Source organism: Chrysemys picta, chromosome 13 (assembly GCF_011386835.1).
Source record: "Chrysemys picta bellii isolate R12L10 chromosome 13, ASM1138683v2, whole genome shotgun sequence".
Lineage (NCBI taxonomy): Eukaryota > Metazoa > Chordata > Testudines > Emydidae > Chrysemys > Chrysemys picta.
This window is the reverse complement of record NC_088803.1, coordinates 55,384,551-55,401,007: the sequence shown is the minus strand read 5'-3', so window position 1 is coordinate 55,401,007 and position 16,457 is coordinate 55,384,551. Positions and strand designations below refer to the sequence as shown.

The 16,457-nt window shown below is 51.9% G+C and overlaps 1 protein-coding gene across 10 annotated transcripts; it reads left to right on the top strand.

The window, feature by feature from the left end:
* Window positions 1-7,102: 7,102 nt before the first annotated feature.
* On the top strand, window positions 7,103-15,259 carry SLC35C2 (solute carrier family 35 member C2). Of its 10 annotated transcripts, none has more exons than XM_065566423.1 (10): window positions 7,103-7,217; window positions 7,443-7,739; window positions 8,102-8,181; window positions 10,155-10,218; window positions 10,458-10,530; window positions 10,751-10,919; window positions 11,170-11,253; window positions 13,167-13,342; window positions 14,101-14,230; window positions 14,435-15,259. In XM_065566423.1, exons 3-10 carry the CDS (start codon window positions 8,109-8,111, stop codon window positions 14,551-14,553), a joined length of 888 nt encoding a protein of 295 aa, XP_065422495.1. In that variant the 5' UTR covers window positions 7,103-7,217; window positions 7,443-7,739; window positions 8,102-8,108; the 3' UTR covers window positions 14,554-15,259. The 10 variants fall into 10 exon arrangements, 9 of the variants coding, with proteins under 9 accessions (XP_065422495.1, XP_005304880.1, XP_042698444.1 ...); XM_005304823.4 differs by having other exon boundaries at window positions 8,031-8,181; XR_010592419.1 differs by having other exon boundaries at window positions 7,120-7,231; window positions 7,444-7,739; window positions 8,031-8,181; window positions 11,170-11,373.
* The last annotated feature ends 1,198 nt before the right edge of the window (window positions 15,260-16,457 follow it).

The window sequence follows — 16,457 nt, the reverse complement described above, 5'->3', positions numbered from 1 at the left end:
AGGTCTTTTGGGACCAATTTTTCATCTTTTGGTATCAGAATCAGTACTGGACCGATGCCATACTCCCCAGGTTTTAAGTCTATGCTGGTCAGTGACCCACACCCAGCCTTTGTGAAATATTTTGGAGAAGCCTACAAAGGTGACAAATGTCACATCTGCAAAGCATTTAATCCCTGATCAAAGAAAGATTGAGCAGCAAGGCTCAAATGTTTACTCATGGAGGCAGAACTTCTCCCTTCCCCTCATTGGACTCGTCTCATGCAGAGAGCGCCCCAAGTGCATCAGCTTCAGTACAAAGCGCACTGCAGATGTCTACTGCTCCTCGGTCCCATTTGCCAGTACTGAAGAAAAAACGTAGACCCTCCTCAGGCTCAATACCTCACTTGGGTGTACTGATGCCAAAGCCAAGTAGAGGCAGAGAATGTATAAGACATTTGGGGGAGAGTCTCTCTCTGGAGTACTCTTCAGCTAAGAAGAAGGGATCTCTGCCTCCGGAGGCTGTGACAGGTCTGTCGAGGGCATCCCCTGAAAGATTTCTGCAGCAAAATAATCAGTCATTGCTGCTCTCAACTACCGTGGAGGCACCTGCAGACACAAGGAATCTGCTTAGCCTCTCGGTACCGGTATCCCTGGCAGAGCAAGGTGGTTTGCAGTCAGTACCAATGCTTGCAGCACCTACCTCACCGCAGGAACCCGCAGTACCATTACCTCCCAAGCTTCCGCAAAGGCTGGTGCAATCAAAGGCCAAGCCTCTGATGATAGCCCCAGTACCACCATTCCCAGGCTCAGGCTATCTATCCCCAATCCCAACTGGTTCTGTCGTCTCCTCCCCCCCCACACACACACACACCCTCCCCCATTGTCAGACATTTCTGAATTCTTTGGACTCGGAGATGCATTCGTCTGTCCCATCCAAGACAGAGGGCATACCCTCCATCAAAGAGTCCCAAATGGGTCATGCAACAGTCACAGTGCTGGCCTCCGAAGGGGCAATGGCCCAATCAAGGACGGGTCCCCGGCCCATATCAGAGGCCATTCTGAACTCCATGGGGTGTCCCTCCTCCTGTTAGGACCTCCCTGTAACCAACCATCCCCTTCCTTGTCATTGAAACTACTCTGGGAGCATCAGCACCACAAGCACAGTTCTCCGGTACCCAATACCAAGGTCGGTACTGAACAGACAGAAGTCACTTGGTGGCTTCCCCACTACAAGTCATGGAGCAGCCATCACCTCAGAATGCTGTAGTGTCCTCTTCCTCATCACCAGGTGAGGCGTTTGAGGTGGCAAGTGATTCACCACTGCCAGAGGCCCACAAAGCTCATCAGAATCTATTGAGAAGGTGACCTCTCTTCTTAATATTCAGGCAAAGGAGGGCGTGTAAGTTCTCACCAGTCGATGGACATTTTGATATTGGCAGTCCTGCCAGAGTGGCTCCGCTGATTAACAAAGCCATTATGGAGCCAGTTAAAGCCCTGTGGCAGACACTATACTCCTTACCCATCCATACATCCATCAAAGCCAGCTGAAAGGAGCTATTACATCCCCTCTACGGGAGATGAGCATTTGTATTCTCACTCTCCCCTGGTTCCTTGGTGGTGCCAGCTGCTAACAAACAGAAGAGACAAGGACACCAAGCATCAGTGCCGAAAAGTAAAGATTTGAAGAGGCTGACTTGTTTAGTACTCTACAGGGAGTCTACAACTCAGGATTGCAACCAGCAGGCACTACTGAGCCCCTCTGACATCACCTCTGGGAGAACATTATAAAATTTAAACACAAATTAGCAGAGGACTATAGACGGGAATTTGCAGTAATAGTGGATGAAGGTAAGCTAATTGCCAGAACTGCTCTCCAGGACAGTTTAGATCAGAGGTGGGCAAACTACGGCCAGCGGGACTAGGGATGACGAGACAGCAAATGTGAAAAATGGGGGTGGGGGATAATAGGAGCATATATAAGAAAAAGACCCAAAAATCGGGACTGTCTCTATAAAATCGGGACATCTGATCACACTACGTGGGACCCTCCTGCCCGGCCCCTGAGCTCCTGCCCTGCAAGGCTAGCCCCTGACCCCTCCCCTGCGGTTCCCCCTCCTCCTCTGTGAGATCCTGGGGAAGCACTGATGCAGAGCCCGGCCTGACCCGGTGCTCTGTGCTGCACGGTGGCATGGCTGACTCCAGCTGGGCGGTGCGACTGCCTGTCCTGGCACTCTGGGCAACATGGCTGTAGTGCCGCCAGCCACCGGTGCTCCAGGCAGTGCGGTAAGGGAGCAGGGGGGATTGGGTAGAGGAGTTCCGGGTGGTGGTCAGGGGGCAGGGGTGTGGATAGGGGTCGGGGCGGTCAGAGGGCGGGGAACAGGGGAGTTGAATGGGGACAGGGGTCCCAGCGGTGCAGTCAAGAATGAGAGGAGGGGTTGGATAGGGTGGCGGGGGGCAGTCAGAGGTGGGGTTTTGGGGGGCAGTCAGGGGACAGGGAGCAGAGGGGGGATGGATGGGGCAGAAGTCTCAGGGGGCGAGAAGCAGGAGGGGTGGGATAGGGGGCAGGGGTGGGCCATGCCTGGCTATTTGGGGGAGCACAGCCTCCACTAACCAGCCCTCCATACAATTTTGGAAACCCGATGCGGCCCTCAGGCCAAAAAGTTCTCCCACCCCGGTTTAGATGGTGCAGATGTGGGTGGCTCAAACCACACCATCAGCCATTTCTATGAGAAGATGTTCATGGTAACAATCATGTGGGCCCCCACAAAAGTCCATCAGATAATTCCAGTCCTTCCTTTTGAAGGTCCTTCTTTGTTTTCCGCTAAGACGGACAATAGACTCTACAGCCTGAAAGATTCCAAGGCAACATTGAACTAACACGGCTACCCCTCTGATACAAGGCAACATTAACATCTCTTAGAATCTATACTCCAGTGCCAAAGAGGAAACAGTTCAGTCCTCAACTACCATACAGACACCAGGGTTTTTCTCTGCAGTCTCAAGATCCCTTAAGGAGAAAGGGCAGGGGTTTAGGAGACTACATCACCACCCTCCTCATCCTGTCCAGCCACCTCGTCCAATTAGACTTTTTGATGTATTGGTGGACAGTGTACCAGTTACTGTAGTTCCATTTGTTTCCCACCGTTTCTTTACAAATTGCTTATCCCACTTCCTAAGTGTTTGGGCCCAAGAAATATCAGATCAGTGGGTTTTAAGCAGCATGGTGTTGCTGAGATATGCCCTCCAGTTTGTTTTTACCCTTCCTACCCACCCCGCTTCCCTCTTCAGGGACCATGCTCATGAGATCAGTGTGGAGCAGGAGGTCTAGTCGCTATTTCAGGCAGTGGCCACAGAGGAAGTCCCATTGGGCCTCAGGGGAAAGGCTTCTATTCTTCTACTTCCTTATCCCCAAAGCAAAAGGGGGGGGTCTCAGGCTTATTTTAGATTTGAGGCAGTTGAACAAATACCTGAAGAAAATAAAATTCCACATGGTTATTCTTGTTTCAGTTAGTTTTCTTTTGTGCATTCTGCACTTGGTGTCTGTGCGCCCAGCACATGACCACCAAACTTTTTCCCTCAGTGGTACCCGTTGAGTAGCCTCAGTTTCCCCCTGCTGCTGTGCACCACTACATGCAGGTATAAAGGGCAGAGCAGCCCCTAGTCATACTCAGTTCCTTCTTACTGACCATGACAGTCATTGGAACTCTGTTCTATACTGGAACAGTTATTCTCTCAGTCTTTGTGAACATAGTGTATACCTATAGTTAGCCTAGTTCCTAAGACGAAGGCGAAGGACACTAGGCTGACCTAGTCTGACTCGGGGCCAAGTGCTGCAGCTTCAATGAAAAGCACTCTCCTGTAAAGCTAAGATAGATGCTTCAACCCATGGCTGAGGCTCAGGCTTCAGACAAGGCTCACAAGTGAAAAACAGGCTTAAGTATCATACTGAAATGCAAGTACAATATTTATATTCCAGTTGATTTATTTTATAATTGAATGGTAAAAATGAGAAAGTAAGCCACTTTCAGTAATACTGTACTGTGACACTTTTGTATTTTTATGTCTGATTTTGTAAGCGAGTAGGTTTTAATTGAGATGAAACTTGGGGTATGCAAGATAAATCAGACTCCTGAAAGGGATACAGTAGTCTGGAAAGGTTGAGAAGCACAGTATAAGAGCACAGGCAACTTCAGTACCTTTGTTGTACAAGTTCTGATTGTAGACATTTGTAAAGAAGCAACTTTGTCATGAGTCCACACTTTTGCTTCTCATTATGCTATTTCCTATCAGTCCAGGGATGATGCCAATTTCAGACAGGTTGTCTGACAATCACTGATCAGGTAGATGCTGAGCCCAGCTCCATGTTTGTGAGTCACCTACAGGGGCATGGACATGTGGAAGCAGTCAAAGAAGAAAAAAAAAAAGTTACCTGTTTTTCTGTAACTGTTGTTCTTCGAGATGTTGCACATGTCCATTCCACAACCTGCTCTCCTTTCCCTCTCTAGCAGAGTCTATTCAGTACAAAGGAACTGGGCGGGGGGTACCAGGGGCAGCTCTGCCCTCTTATACCAGCAGGTAGTGGCGTGTGGTGACAGAGGGCGTTCAAACTGCCCTGGTTGTGCACGAGGCCCACCCATACCTACAGGGGAATGGGCCTGTGCAACACCGCTCGAAGAGCAGTCGCAGAAAGGTAGGTAACCATTTTTTCTAATTAAGAACTTTACTAGCCAGAAACACAAAGTTCCATGGAAGACAGCCGTGAAAAGGAGCCATCAGCTCCGTCTGTCCAACCCAGCAGTCAACACATTGTCCATTCCCCTCAACCTTGTAAAACATCCCGCTTCTGCACTAACTGCTCTGCAATAGCTGCAGTGTCAGCACAGGGGCTAGAGACTGGTTCTCCTGGTGTGCTCTGCTGGGCAGGAAGGACAGTATTGCTAGTTTTTCCTGTTAAAGTCAAACTTTTACCTACAGCCCACCCAGGGGGCGGGAGTGGTACAGTACCACTTGCTGAGGAGAAGGGGGGGGGGCCTATATGGTACTGCTCACTGAGGGGAAAGAGGAGGGGGGGCCTATACAGTACTGCTTGCTGAGGGGAAAGGAGAAGGGGGCTATACGGAACTGCTCGGGGGGGGGGGGTAGGCGAGCTGTACGGTAGGGGAAAAGGGCAGGGGGGGTTATAAAGTACCGCTCACTGAGGGGAAAAGGGAGGGGGTGTGATGGGTTGCCCCCCCACACTCTGGGGTGCCACCTGATATACTGGGGTACCACTGAGCCTGCCTGTTCCACCAGTCTGGGCTCCCTACACTGCCCTGCTGAGCCAGGCCCTCAAGCCCCCTCCAGCACACACACAGGTAGTGACACACCCAGCTACAGAAAGACAGACACTGAGATCAGCTCTGCATGGGAAGACTCAGCTAGGGAACTGCCCAGCACTTAAGTGCACACCTCCTCTGGAGTGTAAACCCAAAAGTGTATGGTCTTGTGGTGCACAGGGAACTGTACAGCGTAAGCTAATTGAAATTCGCCTCCTCCCTCAAGGTCGAGGAAGATATGCACACTTTTTACCCCCCTCCCCCATTATGAATTCCCCAAACTGGTTTTAGAGAAAACAAAAACAAGTTTAACTACACAAGATAGATTTTAAGTGATTATACACCTTCGCAAACAGATCAAAACATTACTGAGCAAATAAAACAAACACACAAATTAAGCTTAATACACTAAAGAAACTGGTTACCAATGGTAATTTCTCACCCTAAATGTTGCTTTATGGCAGATTACAGAGGTTCTTGAAGACAAGCTGCTCTTGCTTGCAGCTTAAAACTCTAGGTAGTTCTTTCACAGGCCAGACACCTTTTCCAGTCTGGGGTCAGTCCTTCACACCTTTGGCCATGTTTCTTAGGTGCTTTTGGCAGTCATCCTGGGTGGGGATTCAGTGAAGAATGAAAACTAGAAATCATAGAAGATTAGGGTTGGAAGAGACCTCAGGTGGTCATCTAGTCCAACCCCCTGCTCAAAGCACTGATTAATGTTGATTAACTCACTGCCCTGCCTGAAATAGGATTTACATACGGTGGGAATCCGTTGTTTCCCAGTTTCCCGATGGCGGAGGGGAAAGGGGGGGTTGTACGGTACTGCTCGCTGAGAGGGAAAAGGAGGCAGACTGTATGGTACCACCCGCTGAGAGGGAGGCTGTACAATACTGCCTGCAAGGGGGTACATGGTACTGCCTGCTGGGGGCAGGTGTACGGTACCGCCAACTCAGGGGAAAGGGGGGGGCTGTATGCCGCTTGCTGAAGGAGAAAGGGAGGCAGGCTGTACGGTACAGCCCTCTGAGAGGGATGGGGGACGATACTGTGCAGCCCGCTGAGGGGGGCGGGGAGGGGGGGCTGTACGGCACCGCCCACGGAGGGGATGGGGGACTATACCGTACAGCCCGCTGAGGGGGGCGGGAAGGGGGGTGTACAGCACCCCACGCTGAGGGGGGCGGAGAGGGGGGGACTGTACGGCACCCCACGCGGAGGGGGGCGGGGAGGGGGGGCTGTACGGCACCCCACGCGGAGGGGGGGCGGGGGAGGGGGGCTGTACGGCACCCCACGCGGAGGGGATGGGGGACGATACCGTACAGCCCGCTGAGGGGGGCGGGAAGGGGGGTGTACAGCACCCCACGCGGAGGGGGGCGGGGAGGGGGGGGCTGTACGGCACCCCACGCGGAGGGGGGCGGGGAGGGGGGGCTGTACGGCACCCCACGCGGAGGGGGGCGGGGAGGGGGGCTGTACGGCACCGCCCACGGAGGGGATGGGGGGACTATACCGTACAGCCCGCTGAGGGGGGCGGGAAGGGGGGTGTACAGCACCCCACGCGGAGGGGGGCGGGGAGGGGGGGCTGTACGGCACCCCACGCGGAGGGGATGGGGGACGATACCGTACAGCCCGCTGAGGGGGGCGGGAAGGGGGGTGTACAGCACCCCACGCGGAGGGGGGCAGAGGAGAAGGGAGCTGTAGGGCACCACGGGCGGAGAGCGAAGTGGGTGTGCGCAGAGCACCGCGGAGGGAGGGAGGGGGGGCGGGGGCCCCTATGGCACCGCCTGGTGGGGTCCCCCCCCCAACCAACCAACCAACCAATGGCCCTGCGGACGCCGAGGCTGGTTCCGTGATGCTCCGCGCGGGGACACGTCAGGAGGCGGAAGGGACTGAGCGGCGCCGGCTCAGCTGCCCCGCGCCGGGGCGGGCCGCGTGGGTGAAGGGGGGTGAGCGGGGGGAGGGGCCGCGTGGGTGAAGGGGGGAGAGCGGGGGAGGGGCCGTGGGAGTCACAGCTGCGCCGGGGCGGGCCGCGTGGGTGAAGGGGGGGAGGGGCCGTGGGAGTCACAGCTGCCCCACGCCGGGGCGGGCCGCGTGGGTGAAGGGGGAGGGCCCGTGGGAGTCCCAGCTGCCCCGCGTTGACTGGCCTTTGCTCCCCAGGATGAAGCCTGGACCCCCCGTCTCTGTCCCCGTCTGGGTCCAGGGTGGCGCCCCTCACCGCTGTCTCTGAGGTGCGCTGGGCCACGGGCTGTCTCTGTCCTTGGCGGCAGCCCTGCAGCGGCCCGCTCGGGTGCGTGGCAGCCCCAAGAGGCCTGTGCCCGAGCCCCGAGCTGTGCCATGGGCAGGCGGCCGCCAGGCATCCCCTTGCTGGGGAAGGCAGCGCTGACGCTGGGGCTGGTGCTGCTCTATTACTGCTTCTCCATCGGCATCACCTTCTACAACAAGTGGCTGATGAAGGTAACTCAGGGCTGGGCAGCGCCCTCCCCTCGCCCCACCGCACTGTCCAGGGGGATGGGAAGGGTGCCCAGCTGCCAAGGTGGGGGCGCTGCTGGGGCACAGTTGATTAGGGTGGGGGTACTAGAAGCTTGCTGGTGATGGGTGTATGAGAAGCAAGGGATGATATGTGAGGGCAAATGCAGGGTGGGTGGCAACAGGTGCTGGGTGACTTGGTGGGAGGTGACAGGGTAGCTAGCAGTGCCTTGTGTATCTTGTGACAGGATCTGTGTGTCTGTGTCTGGCTCCCTGCAGAGTTTCCATTTCCCTCTTTTCATGACCCTGCTGCACCTCCTGGTTATTTTCCTGCTCTCCGCTCTGACCAGGGCCCTGATGCATTGCTGCACCAAGAGGTCCCGTGTGGTGCTGACCTGGGATGACTATCTCAGAAGGGTGGCTCCAACAGGTATGTACAGCCATGGAATGGAGGGCATTGCCCACAGATTAGGGAGAGAAGAGAGCCCTCTACTTTTCTTTCCAACACAAAAATCATTGTTAACTTACAGATAAAATTGGTGAAGTAACTAAAATAACAAATGGTATTTTACAAGTGACCCTCAGCTTTTGGCATGGTACCTGGGTTCTGTGGCAGAAGAGTGTGGCTATCCATTCTGGAATGGCTTCATTTACATTAAATTTTAAAATGTAGGTTTCTATGCTTTAACTGTGTAGACGATGACTAGTACAAACCATATGGTATCCTTTATGTTAATCTTGACGATAAATATGCTTTCGGTTTTTGATGTTACAGACTTTTGTATTGAAAAGCTGAGTCACAAAAACTGCCAGGGAATCCTGGTGGGTGTGGTAGGTTGGTCGGAGACATTTAGGGCTGTTGGCACATGGTAAGATGTGAGAAGCAGCTTGGGATGTGGGATAAGCACCTTCACTGAATGGCTTCTGCTATAATGGCCAGGGGTCAAATAGTTAATGCAGCTGATGTTTAATTTATCACATTTAGGTTTTGGAGATAATATCTGTTGTGATTAACGTGCCAGTTCACACCTATTATAATAATTGTTTCTGGCTATCTGCAGTCCGTTTACAGTCAGGCCATGTTTTCAAGACTTTCTTCCTAGCTGTGAGGGCTATATTGAATTATTTCATGAAAATTGAAATGCTGGAGCATGATTCAGTAGGAAGGAATAGATTCTGTGGCCGCAGAATGGACAGGACCCTGAATATATCCTTTAAACATGTATCTACAGCGTTAACATTAAAAAGACTTGAAGTGACCAGTTAAGACAATTTACAGCAGTATTCTGCAATGCTGACAGTTTGTGTATCATTAACCATGATACAGAGATGTGGAAATTCACTTAATTAGCCTTATCTTTCATTTCCGCTTCACTCTTGCCATCTGTAACAGAGACAATTAGCGTACATAGTCCAAGTTATACCTATGTTTGTACTGAAGGACTTGCATGTTAATATACAAACCCTAGTCATAAACTATTTGTGGAAATTATTTTTCTTGGTCACTCCCAGTCCTTTAATTTAAGATGAGTGAAGTATTTACCTAGTTATTTCAACAAGTTTTAGTCAAGGTTTTTTTGGGTGGGATTTTTTTGTTTTTAATTATTTTTGGTGCCATCGTGATGCACAAATTCATAATACTCAGGCTCAGCTGCTGCAATTTTCCATATACAGAAGTAAAGGTATATGCCCTGATAAATGTCCAGCTAGTTCATAACACAGCACCTTTGCTACTCAGCTGCACAGGTTTCTGGCAACATAGCTTTGATCTTTTCTGCACTGGCTCTCCTCTGAACAGAGTCTGGTCCACAATCACTGCCATGACTTACAGAACCAGCAGGAAACCTGCTCTGGTTCCTTGAGAGACCGTCTCCCTCCTTATGTGACCATATCCTCCCTCTTTCCTGTGTTCCACAGAAGCAATAAAACTGTTGGCCTCAGAGGGAGGTTCGTGGATGGGCACACAGGACCTTCACAGGAGTCATACCTAGATGAGAGACTATCCTGCCAAATGAAATCTAACTGAGCACTACGTTGGTGCATTCAGAGCTAAACGCAGAATCCTCCCTTCACTCCAGCTTCCATGTAGTAGCCCCTCACTCTCACCCTGCTAAATTCTGAAAAGGTTTAAAAAATTGCAGACCCCCAATGTTCCTAAACACAGGGAATGGAGAGATCATTGTTAGAACTCTTACTCATGGGAAGCACTCAGATATTAAAGTGATGGGCACTAATCGAAGAATAGGCTTGAGAGAAAAATACAAGGACCCATGAATATTTTCATCAGGTTGACCTAGGAGACTCTGTCCAGGCACAGAGTTGTCTGGGGCAGCAGGGCATGGTTGGCAGCACATTCTGATTTGGTAAAAGGACATTAATGCCAGGGGGTTCTTGTTTCTTTAGCATTGTCGACTGCCTTGGACATTGGGTTGAGCAATTGGAGCTTCTTGTACATCACAGTCTCCCTGTAAGTAGCATCCCCATGTCCACCCTGGGAGACATGAGTAGTGGGTTTGGTGAGTGCTCTGGCAGAGCCAGGCAGCGGGTCCAGGCCTGAGCACCAGGCCTTATAGGGGCGGTCTTCAGGTTCCAGACCTATGGAAATGGATATTGGTTTGGGGCTGGGTGGTCTGGCTTCCCAAGGTGTTGTGTTGGTAAGTGCCACATGATGCTGGAGAATGATTGATTGTGTTTTGACCTTTACAGCTACACAATGACAAAATCCTCTGCTATCCTCTTCATCCTGCTCTTCTCCCTGATCTTCAAACTGGAGGAGCTGGTAAGGGCTCTAGTGTTGTGAGCCCCTTGGGGAGGCAGCTGGTCAGGGCCCAAGGTGTGGGGATGAGTGTAGGTGAGGGCCTGGATCCTGAGATGGGAGAGGGAGGAAGGGACCTTGAGGGGAAGCAGCTGCCTGATTAATGGGTCTGGAAGAGAAGAGCAACTTGTCCTTATGCAGCCTTGGAAGCCTCCATGGTGATTCTGTGTTTGTTCTCGCTCAGAGGATGGCGCTGGTGCTGGTGGTTCTGCTCATTGCCGGGGGGCTCTTCATGTTCACGTACGAGTCCACACAGTTCAACATGGAGGGGTTTGCGCTGGTGCTGGGTGCCTCCTTCCTTGGGGGCATTCGCTGGACTCTCACCCAGATGCTCATGCAGAAGGCCGAGCTGGGTACGTTGGGAGGCAGGGCGTGGAGAGGCAGTAGCATCCCTAGAGCAAGGGGAGGGAATGGGGAGGTGGTGGCCCCTGAGGCAGGGGAGGAAGTGGGGAGGAAATGGGGAGGTGGGGCAGGAGGCAGAAGCTGTCATTGGGACATGGGATAGGGTGTTTGCCCTAGGAACAGAACTAGTAAAGGCTTCTTTATGGCCTGCCTCTTCACCCAAATTTTGCTGACAAGTCTGCCCCAACTCTCTTCATACAGGGCTTCAGAATCCCATTGACACCATGTTCCACCTGCAGCCTCTTATGTTCCTGGGGCTCTTCCCTCTCTTTGCTGTGTTTGAGGGTGAGTTGGCTGGTGACAGGAGGGACTCTTTTTGGGGGCTGCTGGAGATCACTAGGCAGTTTGCTGCAATGGAGATGAACTGTATAGACAAGGGAACAACTTCTTGAATTTGCAAAATAGGTAGGTGTTACAGTTTCAGGTTTAGCTGCATTACTGATCCCCTTCCTGGCCTTCCTTGAGGGCACCCACTTTAGGTTTAGGGCTTCTCAGGTGGAGACCCATGCTGCTCTCCCAACAGACCTAGGGTTTGGGCTTGCAGTTCCTCTTCATCTCAGTACGCCAGTTACCAGCCAGTCTTCACAAAACAAAATACATTTTATTCTTAGGGCAAAAGTATTACAGGAAAAACAAAAAAACAATAAACCTAAACCTACATGCATTCTAAAATCTTACCGGAGATCACCCCCCAGCTCCAGCATACGCCTGTCAAAGGTGTCAGTCTTTCACACCTCTCGGCTGGGTTTGCTTTCCTGGTTGCCAGTTCATGTCAGGTTTCATATCAAGAACCAGAACCTCCTAGGGACAGTTCAGCGCTTTCTTTGTATGGTTTGGGCCTTCAATCTCTGGCCTCCTGTAACAAATCATCACAGCTCAATGGTCCTTTCCTCGGGGGAAGCTTCCAAACACTGTGGGGGATTTGCATTAGTCACCCCTTAGTGGTTCCAGCTTCTTCAGGAAACCCATCCACGGTAAGCCAGGAACACACAAATACAGTTACTCCTCACTTAACGTTGTAGTTATGTTGCTGAAAAATGCGACTTTAAGTGAATCCAATTTCCCCATAAGAATTAATGTAAATGAGGGGTTAGGTTGCAGGGAAATTTGTTTCACCAGACAAAAGACTAATATATATATTATATACACACACAATATAAGTTTTACACAAACAATTTAATACTGGTACACAGTGATGATGATTGGTCAGAGGGTGGGATATTTTCCAGGGAATGCCTTACTGCTAAATGAACTTGCAATTGACTGAGCCCTCAAGGGTTAACTCTCACAACATTCTAGGAGGCAGCAGGAAAGGAGGGAGGGAAGACAGACACACACCCTGTGTATGAATGAAAAAATGCACATTTCCCCTTTAAGTAGCTGCCCCAGGCTTAAGGACACTGCCTTGTTAATTAAATCAGCTTGCTGAGACCGCAGCTACTGCCTAGATGCTCCCTCCTCGTGTGTCCACCCTACTCTAGGGAAGAGGGGTAAGCGGGTGCAGGGGGAGGGGGAGACACCCTGACATTAGGCAGCTGCTGCACAGGGAACTTAGGGTAGTGGGGAGCTGATAGGGGAAGCTGATGGGTGGGGGGGCGCTGCGGCTGCTGGTCCACCCTGGTTCCAACCACCCACTAGCTACCTGCAATGGTCTGCTGTTCCTGCAAGCAGTAGACAAAACAGGCGGCTGCCAACGTTAGAAGGGAGCGTTTCACAACTTTAAATGAGCATGTTCCCTAATTGATCAGCAATTTAACATCGAAACAACGTTAACTGGGGACGACTTTAAGTGAGGAGTTATTGTATAGATCACCGGGATTGATACAAAGGATTATGAATACTCTTCAGTTCATATTGTCTGGCCCATCTCAATATAATGGCCTTTTGAGATTTTCCAGTTGTAAGCATAATATACAAGAGGATCCCCAAAGATGCTGCATGTGGTTGCAATGTGTGTCATGGTAGGGACCTGCGGGCCCAGGAACCCAAGGGGCTAAGGCAACCCCTGTGCTGGCGAAGTGTTGAGTACTGGGTCAGCACACCTCCTGGTGTGGGGGGAACAAGCGACAGCACCTCTCCTGGTATGGGGCAGAGAGGTTCAGAGGATGGCACTCACGTCCCTACTGGTCAGTAGGGAAAGTGCTCCATTATTGCCTGTGTCAGTCTCTCCTTCCCTGCTCCCCTTCTCTTGATTTCAGGGTTGCCCCTATCTACGTCGGAGAAGTTGTTCCGTTTCCATGAGGCAGGGCTGTTGCTCAGTGTGGTGGGGAAGCTCTCCTTAGGGGGGTTTCTTGCTTTCGGCCTGGGCTTCTCCGAGTTCCTCTTGGTTTCCAGAACCTCCAGCCTCACTCTCTCCATTGCTGGCATTTTTAAGGTATGGAGCAATGATTCCTGTGTTAGTGCAGGTTTGCCCCGACTGGACCAGCTCAGACAGCTCCAGAGCAGTGTAACCTGTTCAGAGGTCCTAGGAAACAGGTCTCTGACACCTCACCTGCACTGCGGCTGCCACCCCCTGCCTCCCTATCCCTGCAGTTCTAGCTGCTTTAACTGAACTGGACTCCTGCATAGGGATCCTACAGCAGCCTCCATCAGTGAAGGGCAGAGGCCAAAGGCTTTCCTGCCAGAAGGTATCAGTGAGGTCCAGAGCTTGGTGGGGTTCAGGATGTGTGTGAAGAGCAAAAGACTCACAGTTACATTGGAGGGGAAAAACTCTCCTGCTTTAGGGCATGGGGCTAGCCTTCATTAATGGGGTTTGGGTGACTCCCCGGGCACAGGCAGTCCCAGGCTCCCTTCTGTATGGTTTCCTGCCCCTTCCTCTGAGAAAGCCAGTGCTGGTGACACTGCAATTGGAGACTGGACACAATGGCCCGTGCTCTGATCTGATAGTCACTGTATTCCTGTGTGTCCTGGCCTTGCAGGTGGGGGCAGGTGCAGCTCCCAGAACACGTGTCCTTTCTCATCTTTCTGGGATCTATTTTTTAAAACCCTTCCACGTGGTCAGTGTTGGCACTCTGAGGAGGGAGCACAGGCAGGGCTGTTTGAGCATCTCATGCACAGTTCAGCCAGTCCTCCTCACTCCTTGGCTTCACCCATATCCTGCCCTGCCATCTGTCATGTTCTCTCTGTTTCAAGGAAATCTGCACCTTGCTGCTGGCCACTCACTTGCTGGGAGACCACCTGAACCTCCTGAACTGGGTGGGCTTTGCTGTCTGCCTATCGGGAATCTCCCTGCATGTCACTCTCAAAGCCTTCAGTTCAAAAGGTAATGTTGGTGAAGCCCCTGGTCTCTGCAGGGGCCCTTTCCAGCCTACGGCATGCCCCTCCCTGCCTGCACTACTGCCTCAATGATCAGCCCAGGCTGGGCCTGAGGCCTCTGTAGAGAGGGGAGGGACTAAGGCCTCTGCTGTGTGCATTTCAGTGGGGAAACACCACCGGTTTAGTCACTAAACAGGCTGTCTGTGTCTAGGTGAAAAGGAGTCAAAGCTACACAAAGGGACCAGCTCCAGCCCTGACCTGGAGCTGCTGCTGCGGCGCAGTGAGGCTGAGGAGGAGGAAGAGGAAGTTGTAACCGAGCTACAGCACTAATTTGGCCCTGAGCACAATGCCCCTGTTGCATCTGATCATCAGACACAACTGAACAGCAAACAGGTCCAAGAATCTTGGACTGCCAGCTCCTTGAGGTTGGGCATATGAGAGGAGATGGAGCTGGTGAGGGGCCTGCTGCTCAGCACCCACAGACCAGATCCATGGAGCCTGTTTGGGTGGAAGAGGCAGCGCTATACGCTTCCCCTGAAAAGGGATTGGAAGAGAACCCCCCCAGCTGGAGTGTGGGGGATGGGGCGGGGAAACTAAGATTGTAGAACGAGGGGAGCCCACAGGCTGCAGGTCATGGACATGAGGGTCAAGGCTCAAAAGGGACTCTTCCTCCAACTTGTTCTGGTGTTGGCTCCAAAGAGCGAAGGCAGAAGGGCGCCTTTGGGGCTCTTTCCCCACAGCTTTGCCATTCAGAGCCCTTATGTTCTCTGAAGTTGATGGTGATCTAAAAAATCTGGGACTTGCCCCCATGGGGCAGCCATTGTACCCAGTAACCTGTTCTCTTCGCATTGTGTGCTGGGACCGAGGATACTCCCTACTTGTTATTGGGGACCAATCCAGGCAGGATAATCAGGGAAAGATGTGCACTGCTGGCCCCGTGGGGCTCTGCAAGCCATTAAGGGCCAGGGCGTCTAGGCAGCAAATTTCTTTATTGAAAAGAGTTCTGATTTTTCATGGAAATAAATGACTGAACAGCTTCCGCCTCTGCATGCAGCTGAATGTGTGTGCACCTGTTACAGAAAAGCAGAGGCAACACTCCCTTCCTCCATCCAAGCCATTACCTCTATCCTGGCACTGTCCTGTGAGATGTTCATCCTGCCAATGGCCCTGAGAGTCTCCCTGGCCTGGCACACAAGGTGCTTTTGGCTGCAAGAGGTAGGTGTCCATGTAGAGTGCTGAATGGCACTGGTCTGCAGCCCCCTTGTCCTCTCCAGGAAGTAATAAAGAGAACTGCAAGGTCTCCCCTTTGCACTACCTCCTCCCCAGCATGCCTGAAGACTAAGCTTGATAAGTTTATGGAGGGGATGGTATGATGGGATAGCCTAATTTTGGCAATTAATTGATGTTTGATTATTGGCAGGTAAATATGCCCAACGGTTTGTGATGGGATGTTAGATGGGGTGGGATCTGAGTTTCTACAGAGAATTCTTTCCTGGGTGCTGGTGGGTGAGTCTTGCCTACGTGCTCAGGGTTTAACTGATCACCATATTTGGGGTCGTGAAGGAATTTTCCTCCAGGGCAGATTGGCAGAGGCCCTGGATGTTTTTCGCCTTCCTCTGCAGCGTGGGGCACGGATCACTTGCTGGAGGATTCTCTGCACCTTGAGGTCTTTAAACCACGATTTGAGGACTTCAATAACTCAGGCATAGGTTAGAGGTTTGTTACAGGAGTGGGTGGGTGAGATTCTGTGGCCTGCATTGTGCAGGAGGTCAGACTAGATGATCATAATGGTCCCTTCTGACCTTAAAGTCAATGAGTCTAAGTTGTGCTCTCTGCTCCCTGCTGACTTCCACCAGAAGGAGGTAGAAGAGGACTGTCTCCTAGGAGCCCATGTACCAAGGAGGATGCAAAGGTTTTAGTGTCATCGGTTCCTTTGCAGGCGCTTGCATTCTGTATCTGCCCTTGGTTTCAGGCAATAACTCCTCCTGCCAGGTTAAGGGCCCAACTGCTCTTTCCTGGTAGCACAGGTTCGGTTAGGAGTTTTGAGGATTAGTGTAGTGTTCCCAGAAATGGACAGCAGGTGGCACTACGACCCCATATTCCAAAGCCACGTTGCCGAGAAGGCGTGTGGGTGGGTGTATATGTCATAAGTAGGGCCCTACGTCGCTGAAGAACATATCACAGACCATGAAATCAGACCTTCCTATGAAATCTAGCTATTGGAGGTGGGAGAG

Excerpts from the sequence above, each read along its gene's own strand:
- SLC35C2 (XM_065566417.1), top strand. The coding sequence starts at position 7,138 with ATGCTCCGCGCGGGGACACGTCAGGAGGCGGAAGGGACTGAGCGGCGC. Across the intron at positions 8,182-10,154 it reads CAGAAGGGTGGCTCCAACAG|CATTGTCGACTGCCTTGGAC; the intron begins GTATGTACAGCC and ends TTGTTTCTTTAG. Across the intron at positions 13,343-14,100 it reads CCATTGCTGGCATTTTTAAG|GAAATCTGCACCTTGCTGCT; the intron begins GTATGGAGCAAT and ends CTCTGTTTCAAG.